The sequence below is a fragment of the Zonotrichia leucophrys genome, chromosome 8, assembly GCF_028769735.1.
Source record: "Zonotrichia leucophrys gambelii isolate GWCS_2022_RI chromosome 8, RI_Zleu_2.0, whole genome shotgun sequence".
NCBI classification, from domain to species: domain Eukaryota; kingdom Metazoa; phylum Chordata; class Aves; order Passeriformes; family Passerellidae; genus Zonotrichia; species Zonotrichia leucophrys.
This window is the reverse complement of record NC_088178.1, coordinates 12,043,770-12,065,626: the sequence shown is the minus strand read 5'-3', so window position 1 is coordinate 12,065,626 and position 21,857 is coordinate 12,043,770. Positions and strand designations below refer to the sequence as shown.

The following is a 21,857-nucleotide window of genomic DNA, read 5'->3' as shown; positions in this document are numbered from 1 at the left end:
CTCATTATCCTTACAGTTCAGGAGATAAAGCACATCGATGGGAATTACTGTATTTTTCCTATAAATGCTTTTTGGTTTTGAGATAACTTCTGGAAATTTAGATTATTTTGAAATTGTCTACACTCTTAACTCCACTTGATTGAGTAAATTTTCTGTACTACCAACATCCTTAAAAATCACTGCAGAATCATGTCCTAGATAAAATCTGAAAATACTTGATGTCCCTTTTGATATTTTTAATTTTTTTTCAATCTGTTAAGCTTTGAATCATGATCATTTACTACACACATTAATGCCTGTGTACATCCATATTTTACAAATGCAGCAGAAAATGTGTTTTACAGTTCTTGTTCATTAAACCATAATGGAGTTTAAAACTATTTCACCAGTATTTTAGCAAATCTCATGAAAAACAGACTAGTCACAGCAAAGTCCCCAGTAGGTGTCATGGTATAAATGCTACCTTTACAAAATAATTTTTAATATCTTGCATCCAAAAACATATAATTGACAGGCCTTATTTTAAGAATTTCCTTAAAACACTCACAACTCTGTGAATTTTTACTTTTAATTCTTTTTTTTACCAAAAACTTCAGTTATTTCTAAATGGAATTATTATCCAAGTATGGTGCATATACCATACACATCCCCCATGAATCCTTCAGAGCAAATAAACCCCAGTCTCAGCTCTTGCTTGCACATGCCCAGGATAGTCCTAAATGCACCTGCATTGCAGCTGGGCTGCTGCAGCTGCACTCCAATGGTCTCTGGCAGTGTGACATGCTATAAAGGAATTTTTGCAATGAGATATTTTATTTAAAATTGCTATTGAGGTTGCAAATCCACATTCTATAAAATGGGAAAGAAGATAATTGAAGTTTGTATGTTCCCACATATGTTTTTCTCCCCCAGGAAACCTTCTATTTCTATATTAGAAGAGATTAATGGATTGTGGTAACAAGTGAGGGGTTGGACTATAAAGCAGACTCTTTGTTCCTGCACTTTGTCTCATTTAGCCACAATTAAAGTTACTGAACATGTCATTTGCCTAATTAAACTAGTAAGGAATGTTCATTACTCTGAAAATTTAGGTGCTTAACTTAGGCAGTCTAAGTTAATAGAGTTGAAGTGCTCCAGAGAAGTGGGTAGAAAACATCAATAAATTAATCAGTGGCAGTTGTCTGTCATGTTTTGGTGATCTACATCAAGCATGTTGGCCTAGGTACAATATAAACACACACATTGATTTCAGTACACCTATTATATTCTGAATAAGCTGCAAGGGAAGAGAAGGTTTTTAAATCCTGTTGCTAATAGGAATTGCTGTAATATCCTCATGATTATGAGGAAATGCTTTGAGATTACAGACTAAAAAAAGAAGACATAATAACAGGGCTACAGAAAAAAAACAGCTTTAGGCCATATCCAGCTCCTAATTTTTTTTACATGAGAACTAACACTCATTTTGTCCCATTTCCTACATCCATAACCACTTCTACAAGGCAGACCTAGATCCTCACAGCAATTTCCCTTGACAGTAGTTCCCTTTTTTGCTATATTAAGTGAACCTAAATTCCAGACAGCTCAAGGGAAATGACACCCCCGAGCAGAGACTGTGACTGGAACAGCACCTGGGGAGTCCTTTGGCTACACAAAGAAAGCACTTATTTTTTAGAAATGGGCCTGATAAAGAACTCTTCTGTTACAGACCATCTTATAAACCAATAAATCTGAGATTAATGAAGATTGGATGAGGAGGGGCTCACAGATAACAGCCCAGCACCTGTGGAGAACCCAGCAGTGCCTGCTGTGAGCCCCTCCACAGCACAGGCTCCTCTGGGCTCCATCAGATGGACTATGGAGAGAAAAACCTCGTGCAGAATTTAGATTTAACTGTGATTCCTAGCTGTGGGGGATTTGATGTGATGTAACACTTGTAGTATGGAGTTACGACAGGGAAAAAGTACTGAAATTTGGCCTGTTTAATATCAGATAACTTTATATTTTTTACCATAAAAGGATTACCATAAATACACAAAAGTACATGTTCTGGAGGTTTCAAAAGCTTCAGAATATTCAAAGGTTAGATTTCATCTTGGAGATATTTTCCAACCTTAATGATTCTGTGACTACTATTATCTCCATTTTCAAACTCAGATGAACCTAGGGTATGAGGAAAACTTTACTCACATTAGACCATTCTGCAACTTACTCACATTAGACTATGTCTGCAACTAGTTGTGGTACCAGTTTTTGCCAGCTACTCATCCCATGAAGAACAGGTTGTGTTATATAAAGATAAAAATAAGAGCTTGCCTTTTAACATGTTTACAACATATACAATTTTATGTACAATAATTTCCTTTTGTTCTTCTCCTTTTTGGATAATCTGATGTTGTGCAAATGCCTTCCAAGTATGGCAGTGGTCTCCACTAATGCAGTGGAGAACAGGAAGTCACAGTATAAACAAACATGTAAAAACCCTGTACCTTATGAGAAGACAGCTACAAAGAGAAAAGCACCCTTGGGAAGCTCCTTCACTGCCAAGAAATTTTGCAGTACTGCAAATGCCCCACATTACTTTGGTGAGGTCAAAACTGGAGAAGCCCAGCTGTGCAAACACTGAAACAATTTACATGCTACTGTTTGAAAAGAATGTGCACAATGCTCTAGCTCTCCAGACACGCAAAATTGTTCTCAGACTCTAAGTAACCTGAAATATTTTCTCCCTCACTATCACATATCTATACTTCCTTCTTGGCTATTAAGGGCCCAGCATCCTCTGGTTCTCCGCAACTGTTGGGCAATTTTGTCCATGCAAACAACGATAACCTAGAACGATGAAGACAGTGTGCTGAATAAGGTAACTCGTTCTGACATTCTGTCTTTACAAATATGTAAAATATGAAACACTGATTATTCTCCCATGATGGAACAATTACAAGTGCTAGCATTTAAAGTCACAGCAGGTATGTAAAATTTCTGAACCTTTCTTGCAGTATCATCTCTTAAGTACCTGCGCTCTCCTCTTTCAACTTCTTTACAGCTATCAGTAAATTAGGAGGTTTTTTGAAATTCTTCTTTCTGGTAATTGGTTTTTCATCTTATTTTCAGTAGTTCAGTTTGAATATCTTTCTTCTTAATTATGAAATCACCTGCACCTTTATATACTAGTTTCAGCACACCCACTTTTCCTTTGCATATTTATTTTGTCTTCCCAGTCAGTCAGAGGGTAACTTTAAAACTGCTTTTATTTTCTATAAAGACTTTCTTCTACACTGACAGGTCTCACATTTCCTATCACCATAATTGCTCTTGGGACTTTTTCCAGTCCTCTCAAAATCACATGATAAATGTTCTCACTTCCTTTCCAATATGCCTTTCCAAAAGTCAGTTTCTTACACCTTGAATTACAGCCAATCTCCCATTCAGTATGCTGAACGCCTCTCTTATGCCTTGACAAATATTTCCTCACCAGCATCTGGAAAAAGTTAGCAGATCACTCAGTGACTACATTTTCACAAGCCATTAATGCTTCCAGGCACTGCTGAGCGTAGTCTGCAGTTGCCCTGATAATTAAAACTAGCAGAACTGTAAGATATTTTATAGCAGGCATATTTGCAGGCATGTCCTATGGCTTCCAGTAGCAGCTAAATTCTCAAACTCCTTGCTTCCAAATATTTTGGTATTGTGTGCTCACACTATTGTTCTTTTCCCACCTAGTTCCTGCTGCGTCACTCAGTGACTTCATCTGTACAAAATCAGTACAATTAATTAGGATTTCCTACTATTCTTTCTTTCAGTTATCTGTTGGAATGCCCCCACCTACTTAGTACTCAGAAAAAATCTTCTGATATATCGAAACTGAAACCTATTCCAGGAGAATAAAGGAAAAGAAAAAAATGGACAAAATGTAGTATTTGTGAAATGAAACAAAACAAGAAAGTTCAGTGCAGGCTCTCAGAACATCACACAATCTCAAAACTGGAAAAAAAACCCCTACATGTTACTTCACAGGTATGTATTTCTGGTTATTAGTTGTGCAAAATACTGAAATATATACATAACATCAGTAAAGGGTATTAGTTCCAGTTAACTATGTAATGGAAGCCTCATATATGCTTAAATGTTTTGCTAAAAGAATCCTTACTGTCATTAAATAAGAATGAAGTTATAAAAAAATCCAAGAAACCATCCTTGCAGTTGGCAGATCATTCAGCAATGAACCCAGAGGCTCACAGGTTTTGTGTAAAAGATCTCTAACAAACTTCTACTACAGCAATCACATCTGTTCAGCAATCACATCTGAACATGTTTTGCTCATATGTACTCGAGCAGATACTGTTTCATGAAGGTCTGTGGAAATACCCTTGTAAAAAGGAGGGAATGGAAATCCCCTTCACATCCATTATTACTTCAAAATATTTTGTATAAAATTAATATCATAGTCATGGATGGAGTTCAATGCTTATGAATATGGAAAAATCTTCTTGCATTCTGGATATTTTGGGAGGATCTGTAGGGGCCCTTATGGTTCCAGAACTTCCTGCTATTCTGGAAACTATTCTTTCTCAGCAAAAACTTAATCTCTGATAGATATTAGTCCTTTCTTTCTTTAACTTATGCTGGAATAACTCTTGTATTTCACTAGACTAGAACTGAAGGAAAAAGGAAAGGAATGTATGTGGTCAAATTAACTCCTGCTTCAAGCAAATGCTGCAGCCAGAGCAGGCACAGAGCGGCGAGGCTCTTTCCTCTGGCTTGTTACACTGGTTATGAACGTTCTCATCTTCTTCTTCTTCGTCCTCTCCTGTGCTGGAGTGTGACCACATTTCTCTTCACAGAGAAAAGCAAGGCACGACTTCCCAGGAATATTTTTGAGATCACATTCTCTGATCCTCAGAGAAAGGAAAAACAATTCTTATCTCATTTGCTGTGCCTGTATTGTGCCAAAGCAGAATGCAATATGGAGATTGTTTACCCAAAGTGATGGTGTTTTGTTTCCTTGGCCTGTGTGTGTCTGTTGGGACTGTTGGCTGACAGTCATGAGATTCTGTGCAGCTCGGTGCAGTTGAGTGCTTGGCAAATTCAGTTTAGATGTAATGTAATATAGTGTTATATAGTATAGAATAATATAGTATAATAAAGGAATTAATTAGCCTTCTGATAAGATGGAGTCCTCCTCTTCATTCCTCTCCTTTGTTGGGAGCAAAAATATCTACTATACTGGAGCAAGTGGCTTTTAGACATTACTGCTGATAACAAAAACACTGCAGCTTTGAACTTCAGTACTGGTGAAACCTTACACTCAGAGAGAAAGCAGAGAGAAAAAAAGCAAAAAAAGGGTGAGGGGCAAGTGGGAATCTCTGTCCTCACCCCACCCCCTGGGTTCCAGAGGGAAGGCTGCAGCTCGTGGGTGAGGAACTTTGGGGAAGCTGCATTCAGTCCCTGGGCGGGCAGGCAGACAGGGCCACCCCACATAAACTATCACAGCAATATCAACAGTTGCAACAGGAGATGAGAAGGAGGATGTGTGTCTTTCCACAGGCTGACTCTCAGCTGCAAATGCAGTCGCAGGTTTGGGTCTGAATCCCAAACTGAGGCAAGCAGAAAAATGGTCTTTCAGGCTCAGCTCTCACTCTGTGCTGCAGCTGCCCTCCTCAGCAGGCAGCCTGATCCACTGTGTACCTGAACCAGGGCAGCTGACTCTGGGTGTCTCTGAACACTGAGCCAGCACTGGGAATTTCTCCTGTGATTTGCAATGGAATACAGCAGCATATATTTACAGATGATTGAAATAAACATAATTAATTTGGGACCTTCCAAGGATGTTAAACACATTAATTTACCAGAAACTAATTTTTATGGCAGAAGAGTGATTTTCAAGTGACTATTGCAGTATAAACGTATTCATAATAATCATCTGAAAATTCTAATCTGCTCTTCAAATCAGTACACTGTAAAATGCCATGTCAATGAAGAGCCTATACAACATCCCATTAGAGTGCTGTATATTTCTAATGCACTCCTGGTATTTCCAAGAAATTATCTTTATTGTAATAAATAATTGTTGATTTATTCAGAGCAATTAACAACTTCAAGAAATGTTAATGCTTTCATGTACTGTCTGTCTTCTGCTAGAAGACTCAAAAAGCTCTAGGCCTATTTCAAAAACCCTGCTTGGACTTTGTGTGAACAGTCATCAGCCAAAACTTAACTCTCCTGGTACTTTTAGTATTTTATAAACAAATGGCCCTTAAAATACACTGTTTTGATGAGCTATCTTGTGAATAAATTCGTACAAGGATAGTGAAAATAAGCAGTTTCAATTTGTGATAAGCAGCTTAAAAATATTAATGTTTAGAACATTTTTTAAAACAAATTCACAGATTCAAAGTACATTAAATTTATCAACTCATGCTATCTTCAGTTAACCTATGACACTAAATCCAAAACCAGTCATGCTGGATTTCTTGCTGAGTGTGCCTATTTAGTGGCTGTTGCTGCAATCCAAAATTAGTACTTTATTTAGTATCAGCACTTTCTTGAAAACAAATACAAAGTTGACAGTTATTTTTAAGAATGTGCTGTATCACACATTTAGAAAACACAAATAATGCCAGCAAACATGAAGGAGATGTACCTTATAGAAAGTCACAGGAAACAGAAATCTCACAGAACAAAAAGATCTTCCTATCACCAATAACTAGAATTTGGACCTGCTATTGTTTATTTAAAACATAGGGAACACTCTGCTTCCTGTCACTATAGATGTATTTTGCTCCATATACAACATGACCCTTGACTTATAATAGACATCAGAGAACTCCTTGGCTTCCATTCAGTTTAGCCACTATAGACTGAACCTGCAGAAGGTTCAGCCAACATCCACACTACTTTAAAAGGATCTGACACATCATCAGAAAAAACAAAATATGAGTTTCCTTGAATTCTAGGAGGAAAGCACTTGAATGGCAAAAAGCACAAAAAAAAGAAAAGGACAGAAACATTGCCAGGTCAGACAGTCCTGCTCCTTGTTGCTGAAGCAGCACAAAGCAAAACTCCAGCTGTACAAGTACTGTATCAGCCCTCCTGTATTTCTCAGGATTTTTGAAGGTTGAAACCTGCAGTCAGTTCTCCAAAGTCCAGAACCAAGTGGCAAACTGCATGGTACAGTCCCCACTAAGGAAAAAATGTGTGATTCCTAAAGACATTATAAATTAAGGCCAGTTTTTAATGCAGCAGCAGAAATCTATGGTTAACTAAGGACAAGGCTCATGATCTGCCACGTCTGAATACAAGCTGGAGGAATGGTAGCACTCACTGGATGGTGTTCCCCTGCCTGGGTAATTACAGCACCTCTGTTTTCAATGCAAATGGGCAGAGCAGCAAGAAGGGGTTGTCTCTAAAAGGTATTAAGAGAAATAGGAATTTTTCACATGTTGCTGATAGAAGGGAAAGACTTGGTTATAATTTCCTCTGAATTCTATTCCTAAATCCCACCTCTTTACCACTTTGTTAATGGAGGCCCTTAATGTTTTCCATCTCTTGGGAAGCATCATTTTCCCATTTAAACTTCAAATACATCCTTCCAGTATACTGGTACTAACTACAGGAGTTAAAAAGGACTCTGGAATCACCAAATACACAATAAAGCAGGAGTTGGAAAGTTCAGTGTAGCTTGAAATGGGAGGAAGATGTAAAAAAAATTGCTGTGAAATGAATTTCTTTTTTTTCCCCTTATTTTTAAACAGATTGCCATGTTAGAAGTAACTGGTTTTTTGCTGTTAGCTAAGCTAAAGGACATTTGTTTTGCCACTAGAGGTTGTTCTAATAGCCTTCTACTGGGTTCTTCAAATTTGCAATCCCACTTCCCAAATTAATAAGCACCTACCTCTCTGCACACTTTCTACAAACTTTTCAACTTCCTCCACTGTGCCTTCTGTCCACAGATGATTCCTTCTCTTCTAGTCTCTCCTGAAGCTTCTTCAATAAACTTCCTGTTTTCCTGACAGTGTTGACTATGTCCATTATCACATTTTCACTTCCAAGGAGGCGTCTTGTTCTCCCATTCCTTCCGATCCCATTTTCTCCTCTTTGTTCCAACTTTGCTCTGTTTGTTTTCCTGCTTGTTCCTTAACACTGTCCTTGTAGGCCTGCAGTTCTATGAATTTGCTTTCACATGCTGTCTTGCAAATTTGTGAGCATTAAAATTCTGGAATTACATTAAGCTTTTAAAGTCATCTTGCTCATGCTTTTTTTGCTGGATTTGCAGAAGTTCTGCAAGATTTTCCTAGCAACTACTAACCTTGAAGCTTTCCTAGCATTTCCAAATTATTTTCATGCTCATCTATACCTCTTCCTGTCACATTAATAATATACTGAACTCTGTAGGAACAATATGGTATTTTTTTGCTACCTTCTGCCATGATAAAATCCTACTAAATCAGTTATTTTTTGCATCTCTTCGTGACAGATGCACATTTGTGTAATCTGTACAGCACTACCTCACCTCAACTATTGAACTCCTCTAAAAAAAAGGACTATTTCTTTAGCAAAGATTTTGGTTCAAATATAGCCTGCTGCAGCGCAGACCCCTTCCCTGCATAAGCAAGATACAAACGAAAAGGCCTAGAGGCTGGCTTTACTACAAATGCAAAGTTGCTTCTCTGACAGGGTTCTATTTACTTTAAATGTTGAGATTTTAAAGTAATTACAAATTAAGACCTCCCCAGACTTCCAAAGCTCCCAGATGTTTTTGTTCATTTGTTTTGTGTTTTAACAACTTTGACATTCTCTTAAGCAATTCTTTAGCTTAAACTGTCTGTTTGCGCAGACTTCCAGAGCTTCCAGATGTTTTTGTTTATTTGTTTTGTGTTTTAATAACTTTGACATTTATCTAAGGAGTTCTTAAGCTTAAACTGCATATTTGTGCTCTTAAATAGTAATTACTGGTTAGGTAAAGGCTTTAGTTTGCCTTGCAGTTTTAATAAAAACTACATTAATATATTCTTGTCTGATTTCCATTCCAAATGGATGAATTACATATATTTGTTAAGCAAAAAATAGTAAAAAATAGAGATTATAGAAACTGACATATTATAATGAAAATAAATGCATATAAAGACAACTTAATGAGTGTCTTACAATAACTACCCCAGATATTTGCTTGAATGAAATGTATACTTCGGCAGTGTAAGCCCCTTTAACTCTACCCTTAAAGTCATTAAAGGAAGGTTTAATGAGTGCTTCAGGGTGGATTATTTTTCCCCTCTAGATTGCTGGACCAAATCAGAGGAGTGTATTGATTTTCTCTAATTGCACACACATGGTACATAGCTTATCTACTTCCATAAACAATAATGTATATAAACAGAAATATCTGAGCATATGTTTAAAAATCACAAATATGTTTAAGTTATGTTAAGGCAATGATGCATAAACTATTTCTCACAGTTTTATCTGTGTAGGCAATCTTAAAGCCATTTTACATCTGCTTTCTTTTTCATGTTTATATGCTTAAGTCCGTTTGTGTTATAAAACACAAAAGGTAAGTAATTGTATAAGCCTGTTCTCTCCCAAATTCCACTCTAAAAATTCTGACCCTGTTTTTGCTGATATTTATTGAATTCCAGAGGCTTTCTAGACCAGCTAACCCACACAGCTTCACCCTGCTCACCAGCAGCACATGATCCCTTTGGACCATAGTGCCATCTAGCTTCTCTTTTCCTGACCTCAGTAATTCCATGTGTGGAACTCAGCTGAGTGATGAAGCAAAAGAAGGGCCAGGGAGAAATCATTAATAGAATTGTCAAGTTAGTTTGTTGTTTATCTAGACATACAGCTGAATTATGGGAGCCTGACAATAAACCCCTCTTTGATAATACAAAAATGAGACAAAAGCATGTATTTTCCTTTGGAATAGGTCTTATTGCTTCCCTTCAAAATGGGAAAATCAAGATCCTTACTGATGGTCTAGGCAAGCTACCAATGCCTTTGGAAAAGCTCTGGCACCATACCAATACTAACACACACCTCACAGGACAGCAAAGGCAATGTGGCTAAATCCTTCACATTGCTGAAGGCATTTGTTTCCTACAGAAAAATCTCTGCTTTCAAAGGAGCAAAATTGGAAGAGACTTGGAACATTCCTTGAGATGCCTAGAAAGAAAAAAGGCTGTAAAAAGTATCTTTGCCTTCACATGACGTGGTAGGAGGGTAATGACTTCCTTGCATACACATGGAATCTGAGATCCACTCAAAGATGCCCGGGTTCCATTTGCCTCTACAATATATGCAGGACCTAACTCTATGCAAGCATCAAACAAATCCAGTTCCTTTAATGAGAGTATAACTTCAGAACAAGAGCTGCAATGGTAGAACAGAAAAAGTCTCTTGCAGGTCTGGGTCTGACTCATATCCTTGGCAGTTTCTGTTGGGCTACACAAGAGCCAATCTAGTTTGCTGAATCTTTCTTTCTAATTCACAGCTGTGCTTGTTACTATGAGGAGGGATGGATATTTCCTGCTGTGTCCCATGAGCATGGTCTGCTCCTCCAGGGGCACCATTACATGAACTTCTTACTATTGGAAAGCCAAGTGTTTAATGCTGTTAATGCCTAAGGGGAAAACAGCTGAATCTTCAAACAATAATTTCAGAATGAACGTCAAGATAAAGATTTTCCATTAAATCCTAGTAATCAACCAAACTTCTTAAATGATCAGGGTATATTAAGGCCTTAATCCCTAAATAATTAACAAATTAATTGAGATTCCATTGGTCTTATTCCTTTCTGCATAAACCACCCTAAGTCTGTGAAGAGATGAGGATAAATGAGTTACTGAGTGTAAAAGTGGCATAAATGTGCAGTTCTTAGAGAGATGCAGGAGCTGGGGCCTTTTGCAATGGCCTTGTATGAGGGAGAACAGCTCAGATCGTTGGCTGGCCCCTGTAAAAGAGCAGCTGGAGCTCAGCTGCCTCCTTGTTCCCAAAGAGCTGTCAGACACAGCTGCCTGCACTGGGACAGCTTCCACCAGCACCACACACCCTTGGTTAACAGCTACAGACAACCTTGGCACCCCTGAATGTTTTTATGGATATTCTTGCCAAAAGCCTGTCCATAGACTATCTGAATAAAACTATTCCTACAACAGGTACCTATGCCAGCCCAAGAATGGCTGGTACAAAACCAGCTTTATACACTTCTGTTTGGAACCAAATATTGATGTAAAAATATTACCAAATATTTATATGACAGCAGTTCACCAACTTAGTTCCCAAAATCAATTAATTGAAAACAGTATTTCAATATAATACTGTGTAAGTGATGAAAATAAGAAATAAAAGAACACTTCAGTATTTCTATAGGTATCTCATTTACAGATATAAACTTGTATGGGCCATTCAACCCTGATTAAGCTGATCATAATTGATTTCAGGTTACAGATAAGAAAAACATATAATCAACTATTTTATTCATTAGGTTAACATAATATTTATAGTGTTAGATGGCACTAAATGAGATAATGGCTACAATACTCTTAGTTTTACATGTAATGGGCTTTTATTCTGAGTTATTTGCTGCACAGGTTGCATTCACATAGATTCCTCAATATGCTTTTCCTAGAACCTTTTTTACATTTGGGTAGAGATTGTTTATACATTTGTATACTTATGAGACATTACTTTTTCTTTATAATTAAATGAAAATTGTCTCTGAAATCTAAAAGAAAATAGGCAAACTAAATTAATAAAATTTGCATAAGCTACCAGATAATGACTTAATTTTTTTTTTCTCAGAGTTGTGCCCTACATTCTACAGAAATCAGACCTATTTTATCCTCTGGGAAGCCACACTCTCTCTGCCACCCACAACCTTGTGGAGTCTTGTAAACATGTGTCTCCCAGGAGTCCTGATCTCCAGATCAGCTTCTGGGCATTGGGGCTCACCAGCTCCTGACATGCCAGGGACCTTGGGAGGAGCAGCCAGGACCCCTGGGACACCACATGCTCTGCTGCAAAAGGGTATGGGCTCATCTACCACTCTGACACGTGCTGCCAAACAAAGATTATTTCTCTGAGCAATAACTACATTTTAAAAATATTCCTAAATTCCCAAACTCAGCCAAAGGGATGCTCGTCAAGGGATATGAAGCTCTGACAAGTTTTGTCTATCTCAAATAAAATGAAGCCATAGTTCAAAAGGCTGCATATTTTGTGATTAAATACACATGTATGTACATGTATGTACATAATTCTTGCATGTTGATAACGTAGTAACAAAATATCTTCCTCTCAACAGTCTCAAAATGTATTTGTGTTTGGGCTGATACCAAGCATGGGACACTATCATCTCAAGGATTTTTTTAGCATAGTATGACTACATTGCAGAAGGGACTATAATTATAATCTTGACATTACCATAACGACCGTGGTTGCTATCAGGTGACAGGTATTATATAGATAATCAGTAGACAGCAATATTTAATGATGCATGAGATAAAAGAAAATTAATTCATGCCTTTAATTCAGTTCAGAGCCATCATTTGTTAAATCTGCATGTGACTGTCCTAATCCTATTCATATGTACATAATAGTTACATTAAACAACAAAGACCCAAGCAAGATATCTGCTGTGAAATTCAGAGAGCTTATATTTACTCTTTCTATACAATGAATATCTTTTTTACGTTTCTATTTATCTCTATTTTTAACACAATACAGTTCTACTGCCTTGATTTAATTAGCATACAAAAAAAAAAAAAAGCTAGTAGCCACTAGCTACCAGTGAAAGGTATAAAAATGTCTTTATTGAAATCAGATGGAAGCAGTAGTGAGGCTGGCTATTTTTTCCCCCTGTTGCAACCTACCAACTCTTTCATTTCATCTGTCCTAGAGAAATAATGCCACAAACTGAGAGAAACTAATCTAGAGTAAGGGGAGATGCTCTGTTGAATGAAAGAGGGACAATTATGCTCACTGGAGGAGTGAATATGACTGAACATTTCAAATCCTGCAAGATTTTATCACTACCTTTATAAAACAGGATTAATTGAAAGAGATATTTTTGTGGAAAAGGACACTCCTGAAATGAAGCTTTTCATTTGTGTAGATGGCCATGTATGAAATGCAACAGAAGACACAGGAGGAATAATCAAACATAGATATGAAGCAGCACTACTCACATATCTTCACAATATTTCTGGTTACTAACTCTGTTCAAACCTTGGTGCTTCTGTCTCCACAGCGACAACACTGCTACAGCCATCTCACTGAACCTTGGAATGGAAGATGCAAAGTTTATAGAGAATCACAAGAACAGTGATTAATGAAATTACATCAAACTCAGTGTCAGAGGCTCCAGGCTGAGAAGAAACTGGATATCTCAGCACTGTGGTGCACAGAGGTAAGGGAGACAAAGGGGTCAGAAGCAAACATAGAGGATATGGAATACACATGAAGCAAAGTTTGCAATGTTTTATAAAACAGACTATTTTTCAATTCATCATCTTTGTCTCTCAAGCTCTCCCTTTCACAGTTTTCTCTGTTGCTAATGCTCACTTCGTTGCTTTGTGACTAACATTACACCTCCATCACATCATCAGCTTCAGAACAGATCAGGAGGGATGCAGCTCTTGCCTGAAGCATAGCTGGGTTTTTAATTCTGCCCTCAGACTGCCCCACAGCAGGTGAAGACAGCCTGAACCCAAGGCATCTTTGGTCTTAAGTGAAGCTTTTCAATAACAGCAGCTCTGTTCTTGTTCTGTGTGCCCTGGCTCTTGAGCCATCAGAGCTGATTCTGTCCAGTAAGGATGAGATTTATTTTTCCTTCCTTTGTGTTTCTCTGGTAATTAATACTAATTACACTTTTCATCGGCTTTCAATTCTAGAGCAGCAGGAAAACCTTGGAAGCAGGAGTGAATCTCACAGTACAGAAAAAAGAGACATTTAAAGGATGCTGAAAAATTTTGGCAGAGGCACATTTTTATTATTCATTATTTCAACCCATTGTCTTACAAGAGGAAAAGTTCAGCATGGTGAAGTCTAAGGTGCTACACAGCTCCCTTGATTGGCTTGAGCTCCCCTTCCAACTGGCAGTTTGCTTTCCCTCTGAACAACTCAAAAGCTTGGCTCTACACTGATGACAAGCCTGATGCATGGGGTTGCAGGTTCGACATCCTGCAGTTTTCTCTGAACTCCAAACAGCTAACCTTCCTGGAGTGGTTATTTTGCCTCTTCAGAGACCCAAAGCTTCAGGCAAGAAAGCAGTCACAAATGTGTTTTCTCGGGATTGTTTCCAGTTCTTTATTTTCAGGAATATCCATGCAGACTGGGTGTAGGGCAGACTGCACAGGGACCTTTACCATATTGAACTCCTTGACAACAAACAGGCAAGGTGACCCACGCTCCTCAAGCAGAGCTATTTGTCTGTAAAGTCGTGTTTTCCACACCAGAAGAGATCAATAGATCACCATGTATGGTAACAGATTGGTTTGAATATCTGCATAAATGTGCTTGTTCTGTAATGGCACTTTTAAGTTACTATGATTGAACTCTTCAGCCAAAAAGATTTCTTCTCCAGCCTTCAAACTATTTTTAAAATTTTCTTTCACATTATCATTTTTTTACACAACCTTATTCAAATGCAAATATCTGTAAATATAGACAAAAAAATTTGTCCACTGCTCTGCACAGTAAAAGCCCAACTTCAATACCTACTCACTCTAAATAGAAATTCAAGTATGTGGGATTTGTCCATCACTTCTTTAAATTCAGTTTACAACTGTCTCCCAAAACTTACCCAGCTCAAGGAGTTGTGCCCTGATCAGCAGAATCAAGAACTTTTCCCTTAGTGAAGAAAATTACAGAAGATACTGAAGAAAGGGGAAGAGAAGGAAAGAAAATAGACTATTACCCTGGTAAAATGATGACAGTGCATGGGAAGGATTGACATAAAAGAGCAAAAAAAAGTAGCTTTCTTAGAAGTTAAACAGTCACGAGAAAAGCTATTTTCGCTGCCATTTGAGAAAGGGACTTCTGAATTTAAAGAATATTGCAATAATCTAGTTATGTGATTTAAGATTAAATAGAAAGCTAAAGTATATGTTGTCACTTTTTTCTTTAATGAAATGCTACACTTAAATGTCTTCATTTGAAAATAATCTGTATGTGGGTTTTTTTAAAAATAGCATCTACTTGGTAGTTAGGAAAAAAAGGTTCACAATGTGCTTATGGCTGACTGAATCTGGAGGTTAGCTAAGATGTTATCTCCTGTCAGCGCTTGTCAGTCCAGCACTGCTGTTGAATGCAGTCTCCACAAGACTGCTGATGCAACTCATACCTTTTTTGATTTCAGAGTTTAAAGAAAATTTGCTGGTGTATGGAACGCTTTGTTAAAGGAAGAAATTGAAAATACAAGTGCATGTTTTTATTTATTAAGAAAAGCATAGAATTGCATTTCCTCACGTACAAAGAATCAAAGAATCTGAGATGTTACTTTTATCATAATCCCAGGCCTCTTCTGGCTTTCAGATTTTTTCTGTGTTGTTTCTCAGGATCAAACTGTTAGTGCCCCTGTCCTGCCTTCTTCATCTCCCCTTGTCACAATTCCCCAGCTTCACATTGCTGCCTGTATTTGTCACACACCTATTTTGGAGGCAGTGATTGCCCAGTTTTGGTGGACACTCATATTGCTGTAGGTACCTAATGCCACAAAGCAGCTCTAGGACTTTTTATAACTATTTTGAATTAAGGGCGACTTCAAAAGATTGAATCCAAACTCTAACTTCAGGAACACCCACTGCAAGCTATTTTCACAAATAACCCATGCCTCAGGGTGTTGTTTAGAAGCATCACAATTTTACTTTCAAAAAGTGAGTCCCACATGAATTTCTACACGGGCAATTCACAAACTGAGTGGCAGATTTATTTGGGCCAAAATACACCAAATGGCACTTGTCAAGCACATAGTGCAACTGGCCACAATTCATCCAGGCTGTTACTACTGCTACCTGCTCTTGTTTCCAGAAGCCCTGAGAAAAGAGCAAAGGAACAGGCAACTATTGCACGTGTACATCGTGGCTGATCTGCACTACTGTAACTCTACTGCATCATAAATTCAATGCTTTAATGAGCTCTCACCTCCCATCTAAAGCACATGAAGGCAGCTAATACGAGTCAATGCCAGCCAGTCTAGGAAGGGCAGCTTCAGGCCATGCTCACACAACTTGGCACAACACCAGAGGAAAGGAGCAAATCAGTTCAAGCAAACCTCATTTGAATTGCTGACAGGATTTTCCATCATCTTCATTTACACCTCTTGAAAGAGTGTTTGGCTGAGACATTTTAAAGGACATATCCCTTGTGTCTGTAAATCTGTTGTTTGAGCATGACAGAAATTCACGTTGAAGAAAAGTCACCATTAAACTAGCAGAGGACATATAAATCTGTAAATTAAAGCATAGAATGACAGAAAGTGAGAATGAAATCCATTTCCTTAACCAAGAAGCAGTGCCACAGAACCAGGAGAACTTGAGCCAAGCCGAGCTTCCATTGCAATTTACCACGGAGTATTTACAAGGTGGAAATACAAAGATTATGGCTGTAGAACAAGGCATACAGGACTTTTCAGAGCAGAGAAAACTGATCTTGAGACAAATACTCTTTCTTAATTACTTTAAATTCATTTTTTTCTGCGCAATGTTATTTAGGTCACCTGAGTATATTAAAACAGTCAAATATTTACAGTCAGATGTAATTACATCAAACTTTCCAAGGGATTTCCAGGTGTTTCTGGAATTGATGCATAGCATAAGGATAGCTGTCTAAGAGTTTTGTACATCATAGCATTTTTATACATGTTTGCATTTTAAAGGTGGTCTATATAAAATACAGGCATTTCAGATTTAACTTGCATGCTATCTCACAAGGGAAGAAGCCCAGAAGTTCCAGTTATCTGATGGTTTGGACATTGAATTTGGAAAAATGTTATTGCTTTCATTCCAGACTAATGTGTTCCATAGCCAAAAACAGGTGAGAGGCATTGTCTAATTGTTTTATCTTAGAGTTTGATTTTTTTTTTTTTTTGCTTATGGGCCCAGAAATGAGCTTTACCAAGTGTCTCGAGTTCCTTTAGCCATGGTGGGAGATGCAATATGCATTCTTCTGTGGGTTCCAGCCTAAGGATTATTTTGTAATTGAACAGGGTCTTACCCTCGGGTGGCCCTTGGTTGGACTTTATTTTGGAAGTGCACCAGCACATTTTCCAGGATTGGGATAGATGAAGTCGAAGCAGTTTTCCTTCTCCGTTTGCTCCACAAAGACAGCTAAAGCAGAGCCACTGTGATTAGGATGAGATATTACAACAAGGATATAGGGGCTCCTTCACTCTCCAAGATATGTGCACAGTGTTAATAAAATCAATCTTGCATATCTTATATGTTCAATATTTCCTTGCTGGCCCTCTGCATCTTTCTGGTGCCATCACTCAGAGGAACACTGTCTCCAATATGAAAGAAGAAGCTTTCTGTAAAACTCAGACTCAAGGAAACTTGTTTTACTTTCCCACAGGTACTTGAAAGTGGCTAAAGCTGTTTTCGAGATGTTCCTACATTTTCTGGATGTCAATTAAAGAAAAAAAGAATCCTTTTGAGGTCTTCATTCTTTGTGTTTTTCAAATCCTGATCTTAACAAGTATCTCTTCTGTGATTATGGAGATTTTTTATGCCAGGAAACAAAATATTGGTATGGGACTTTTAGATACATCACTGTATCACAGATACCTAACAAGTCTTAGTCTTGGGGAAAAAATTACATTATTCCCTTCTCTTAAAGCATTTTCTGTGAAAACTCAGCAGGTAAAGCAAGCTAAGTGTGCGGGCCATTATAAAATATGGCCAAAAGGCCTTTTATATTATTACCTATCATGTGTCTTTTCCTTGTTATTATCCCATCATTAAACTACCCTCATGAGAGCTCCAAGTTTGTGTCACCCAATGCAACAAACTCTTGTGACAAACTTTTGTACGTTCCCAGGGGTCCATTCTTCTCGAGACAGCACAGCTTAGGTGATACTGCTTGTGGATGCCCACGGATTCAGAACACAACTACCTTCTTGGAGACGCTGTGCCAGAAGGCAAACACAGCACTAAGTATCATCACCATGAGAACAGCAGCAACTGCCTTGGAAAAGAGGAAGGAGGAAGTCAAGCAACAGAGAAGGAAACAGAAGGATTTTAAGAGCATTCCTGGGAGGAATGGGGCTGCAGCACTCACCACCACAGCTTTGGTGTGAGGAGCTGTCTCCTTTCCAAATGCCACACAGAATCTGTTATTTTGTATCTGGCAGAGGCTGTGAAATCATACTTCTGCAGTAATATATTTAAGAGAAATACAACAAACTGGTAACTGAACAGGTGACAAGGTTAGATGGGCAACACCAGCCTTCATATTGCATTGTATTTTATCGAGTGCCCATGGGCAGAGACCTTTGCTAAAACAGGCCTTAAAAAGCTTTCAAAACAAAATATCCAAACCAGATCACCACAAAGGTGCGTATGTTTTTGTTTTTAACAGTTTCCACAGACAGCATCATCCTGGAGTTTGCCAGAGAAAGCTGAAGGGGGGTCTTGCATGGAGCACAGATATCAGGTATGCTGGGGAAAGGAAGCAGCTCCCGGTGTCTGTGCGTGCGTGTGTAATGAGACACCTGCCAGTCCTTCACAAACGAACCTTGTGTTCAGGGAGCTCACTTCAAAGAACTACTTTAAATGCTGAAAGAATTACATCGATTTTATAAAAACAAACTTGCATATGTCTCAGAAAGAGCTGTCTAGGTGCCTGTCTCATACTGAAATCTTTAGAGCATAACAACAGTTACGTGCGTTGCCATATTTACCGGTTATCCCAGATTCCTAAATCCAGTGCTTTGGTTGGAGTCCTGGCCGGCTCCTGGGGGCGGACAGCTCCGTGCGGGAGCGGGGCTGAGGGGGCGGCCGGGAGATCCCGCCCCAGTGTCCGTCCCGGTGCCTCGGGGAGGCACCCGCCGCTGCCGGGCCGTGCGGTGGAAGGGGGAGCGGGCAAGAAGTGTGTGGGGTCACAAAGGAGCAACAGGAGGGGAGGAAGCGCTACCGGGGGCCGGGCGGCTCGGCTGCCCGACGGGCGGTGCCGCCGGCGGGGGTGGCGGAGCGGCCTGAGGGGCCGCGCCCGTTCCCACGCGCGCGGCCCCGGGCTCCCGGCGCTGTCCCGGGCCCTCAGCGCGGCGCGGCCGCGGCGCTGGCGCTGCTCCCCGTGCCCCGGCGCCGCGGCAGCTGCGGGCAGGGCGGGGCACCGGCGGGGCCCGCGGCGGCGGCCGAGGGGCGCGGGGCGGCGGCCGGGCCCTCGCCGCGGGGCAGGACGGAGCGGGCCGCCCGGCGGAACTCCTCGCTGCGCCACGTGTAGAGCAGCGGGTTGAGGGCCGAGAGCGAGCAGAGCAGCAGCCAGCTGGCGGCCTGCAGCGCCGGCGGCGCCGGGCGCAGGAAGAAGCCCAGGAGGCTCACCCAGACCAGGGGCTGGGTGCCCAGCAGGAACACGCAGCAGAGCAGCAGGACGGAGACGCTGCTGAGGCGGCGCTGGGCGCGGCGAGGCGGCGGCGGCGCGGCGGGGAAGGGCAGCTGGTGCAGCAGGTGGAAGTTGAGGACGCTGACCCGCTTGGCGCTGCCCCGCACCCGCCGCACGATGCCGAGGTAGCAGTGGAGCAGCAGCGCGGTCTGGCCCAGCACGGCCAGGGCGAGGAGCAGGGCGGTGTAGCGAGAGCTGCCGTCCGACTGGGCTGAGCCCAGGGTCCAGAGCCCGGGCAGCAGCGGGACCGGGAGCAGGGCGAGGGCCCAGGAGAGCCCGATCATGCAGCCCGTGTGTCTCCGCTGGTAGAGGGCCTGGTACACGCTGGGCAGCTTGGTGATGAGCACGTACCTGTTGAAAGCCACCAGCAGGTGCGAGGCCAGGGAGACGGTGAGGCCGAGGCCCAGGAGCCCCCCTCGGAGTAGCCGGTACTCCGCCGAGCGAAGGGAGGAGGAATTGGGGGGCAGCAGCCCCAGCACAGCCTCCTGGGGCATCCACAGGGCGCACACGCTCAGATCTGCCGCGCAGCCGTTCACGATGAAGGCATTGCTGGTTGTCTGCAGCTTCTTGAAGGAGAAGACTAAATAGATGACCATCACATTGGATAAAGTCCCTGAGATAGCTAAGACTGCGTAGAGCAGCGACAGAAAGATGCGGGTCCCGGAGGAGTCCTCCCAGAGCAGCAGCAGAGGCGAGCTAGCACTCCAGGAAGAGGCGTTGGGCATCTCGCTGAATGCAGCTCAGTTTTGACTTCGCCCTGTAAATCCCATCCTTGTCTGGGTCAGAAGTTCTGCTGCAGGAGTCACCGAGCACACGGGAGACTGTGCAGCTGAAGGACTCTAAGGCAGGTTTCAGTCATACAAGCTGTAAGGTCCAGAAAATGCTGTTTCCAATAAGGATCCAAAAACCAGCAGTGTCCAAGGCAGGTAGGCAGCAAGAGTGTCCACAGATTGTAGCTGGTGAAGGTGGGTCCATAGGGAGGCAAATGGCTGTTGGCAGACCAGAGCACGACTGAGGTTTCCGTAGCTGTGAAAACAGCAAAAGCAGCAGCACCTTGCAATCGGCAGCAGAAACGGCAGCAACTGATACAAAGCTTTGCAGTTTCTCCTGTGCCACAGTACGTACACTGTATATCATTCCAGGAAGATTCAGCCCTTCCACTCTTCATGAATTATTCAGCAGATTTTCAACTTGTTAAATCAAGAAGAAAAAAAAAAAAGCCAAACCCTATCATGCTCCAGAAATACTCCAACTACACAGTCTGACTCTTTTCTCTCTGCCTTACCAGTCTTCTGGGTCTAACCCATTTACACAACTTTCATTTGAAGCAAGGTTTTAAACCAGTATCAGTCACTCCTGTCTGAAATACAGTCCATAAACTGTAGAATTTTTTCTGCTTGATACTCACTTTTTAACAGATTTTTTTCTGATCTTTTTTTGGTTAAGAGTAAGCTCAGTATGCTTCTGCAATTTTAGTTAATTTTAGAACTGGTCTATAATAACAATATGCTTTCCAAATGAAATCTTTCTAACACAATAAATAGACCAATCCTTGTAAGACAGTACTTATTTGAGGAAGCTGGTTCTCAATCTATCTGAACATTTTACATCTCTTCATAAACCTCAGCCTCTCAACCCACAGGAAAGCCTGCATTGCCACCCTGCCAGAGGTGAACACTGGTGTTGGTGAGCACACAGATAACACAGGATCTGTGTAATATGTGAAATGGGCTCGCTCGAAAATTAGTTCCTGGAGAGGTGAATAACAGCTCCTTAATAACAGGTGGACTAAAAACTGATTGAAGAGTAGGCATTAACAGTCCATTCCCAGATGGAGAATAATGCATGGGATTCTCCCAGGAACTCTACCCTGCTTCACTCAAACAGAGACAGAATAGTAACTGTCCTTAACCTGGACAAGACTTAATAAGAAACTCAGTAAGAGAACTCAGATTTGCTTTTAAAAGCTTTCCAGATATGGAATGCTGGTTAATTTTGTGATGAGCTTAAGAAAAAAACTGCTTTTGCAGGTAGGTTAGGTATAGGCTACAGTAGCAAGCAATCACAGCTGGTAAGGTACTATCTGTACCAGAGACCTTCATAAGGCATTTTTAGACATTGTTTAACTCCTGAAGCTAATAGCAATACCAAAAGAATGTATTAGGAGGTAATTATAGTTGCAATGTACATTTTTTCAAGTTAAAAAAGTTAAATTGTGTGGGTTAATGGATGTTGCAATACAGCATATCTTTTATTTGATA

The 21,857-nt window shown here is 40.5% G+C and overlaps 2 protein-coding genes across 5 annotated transcripts in view; both read right to left on the bottom strand.

The window, feature by feature from the left end:
- Window positions 1-18,893, bottom strand: part of VCAM1 (vascular cell adhesion molecule 1) — a 46,245-nt gene extending 27,352 nt beyond the window's left edge. For 3 of the 4 annotated variants that reach the window (XM_064719260.1, XM_064719259.1, XM_064719258.1), the window contains exon 1: window positions 16,141-18,893. The gene's annotated coding sequence lies outside the window, so the exon portion shown is untranslated. Of the gene's footprint in view, window positions 1-13,184; window positions 13,203-16,140 lie in introns of those variants that run through there. The other variant, XM_064719257.1, reaches the window with a different exon arrangement.
- Window positions 18,894-19,117: 224 nt separating this feature from the next.
- GPR88 (G protein-coupled receptor 88) lies at window positions 19,118-20,732 on the bottom strand. Its single transcript, XM_064719263.1, has one exon. The coding sequence runs from the start codon at window positions 20,319-20,321 to the stop codon at window positions 19,251-19,253; it is 1,071 nt and encodes a 356-aa protein (XP_064575333.1). The 5' UTR covers window positions 20,322-20,732; the 3' UTR covers window positions 19,118-19,250.
- Between the last annotated feature and the right edge of the window lie 1,125 nt (window positions 20,733-21,857).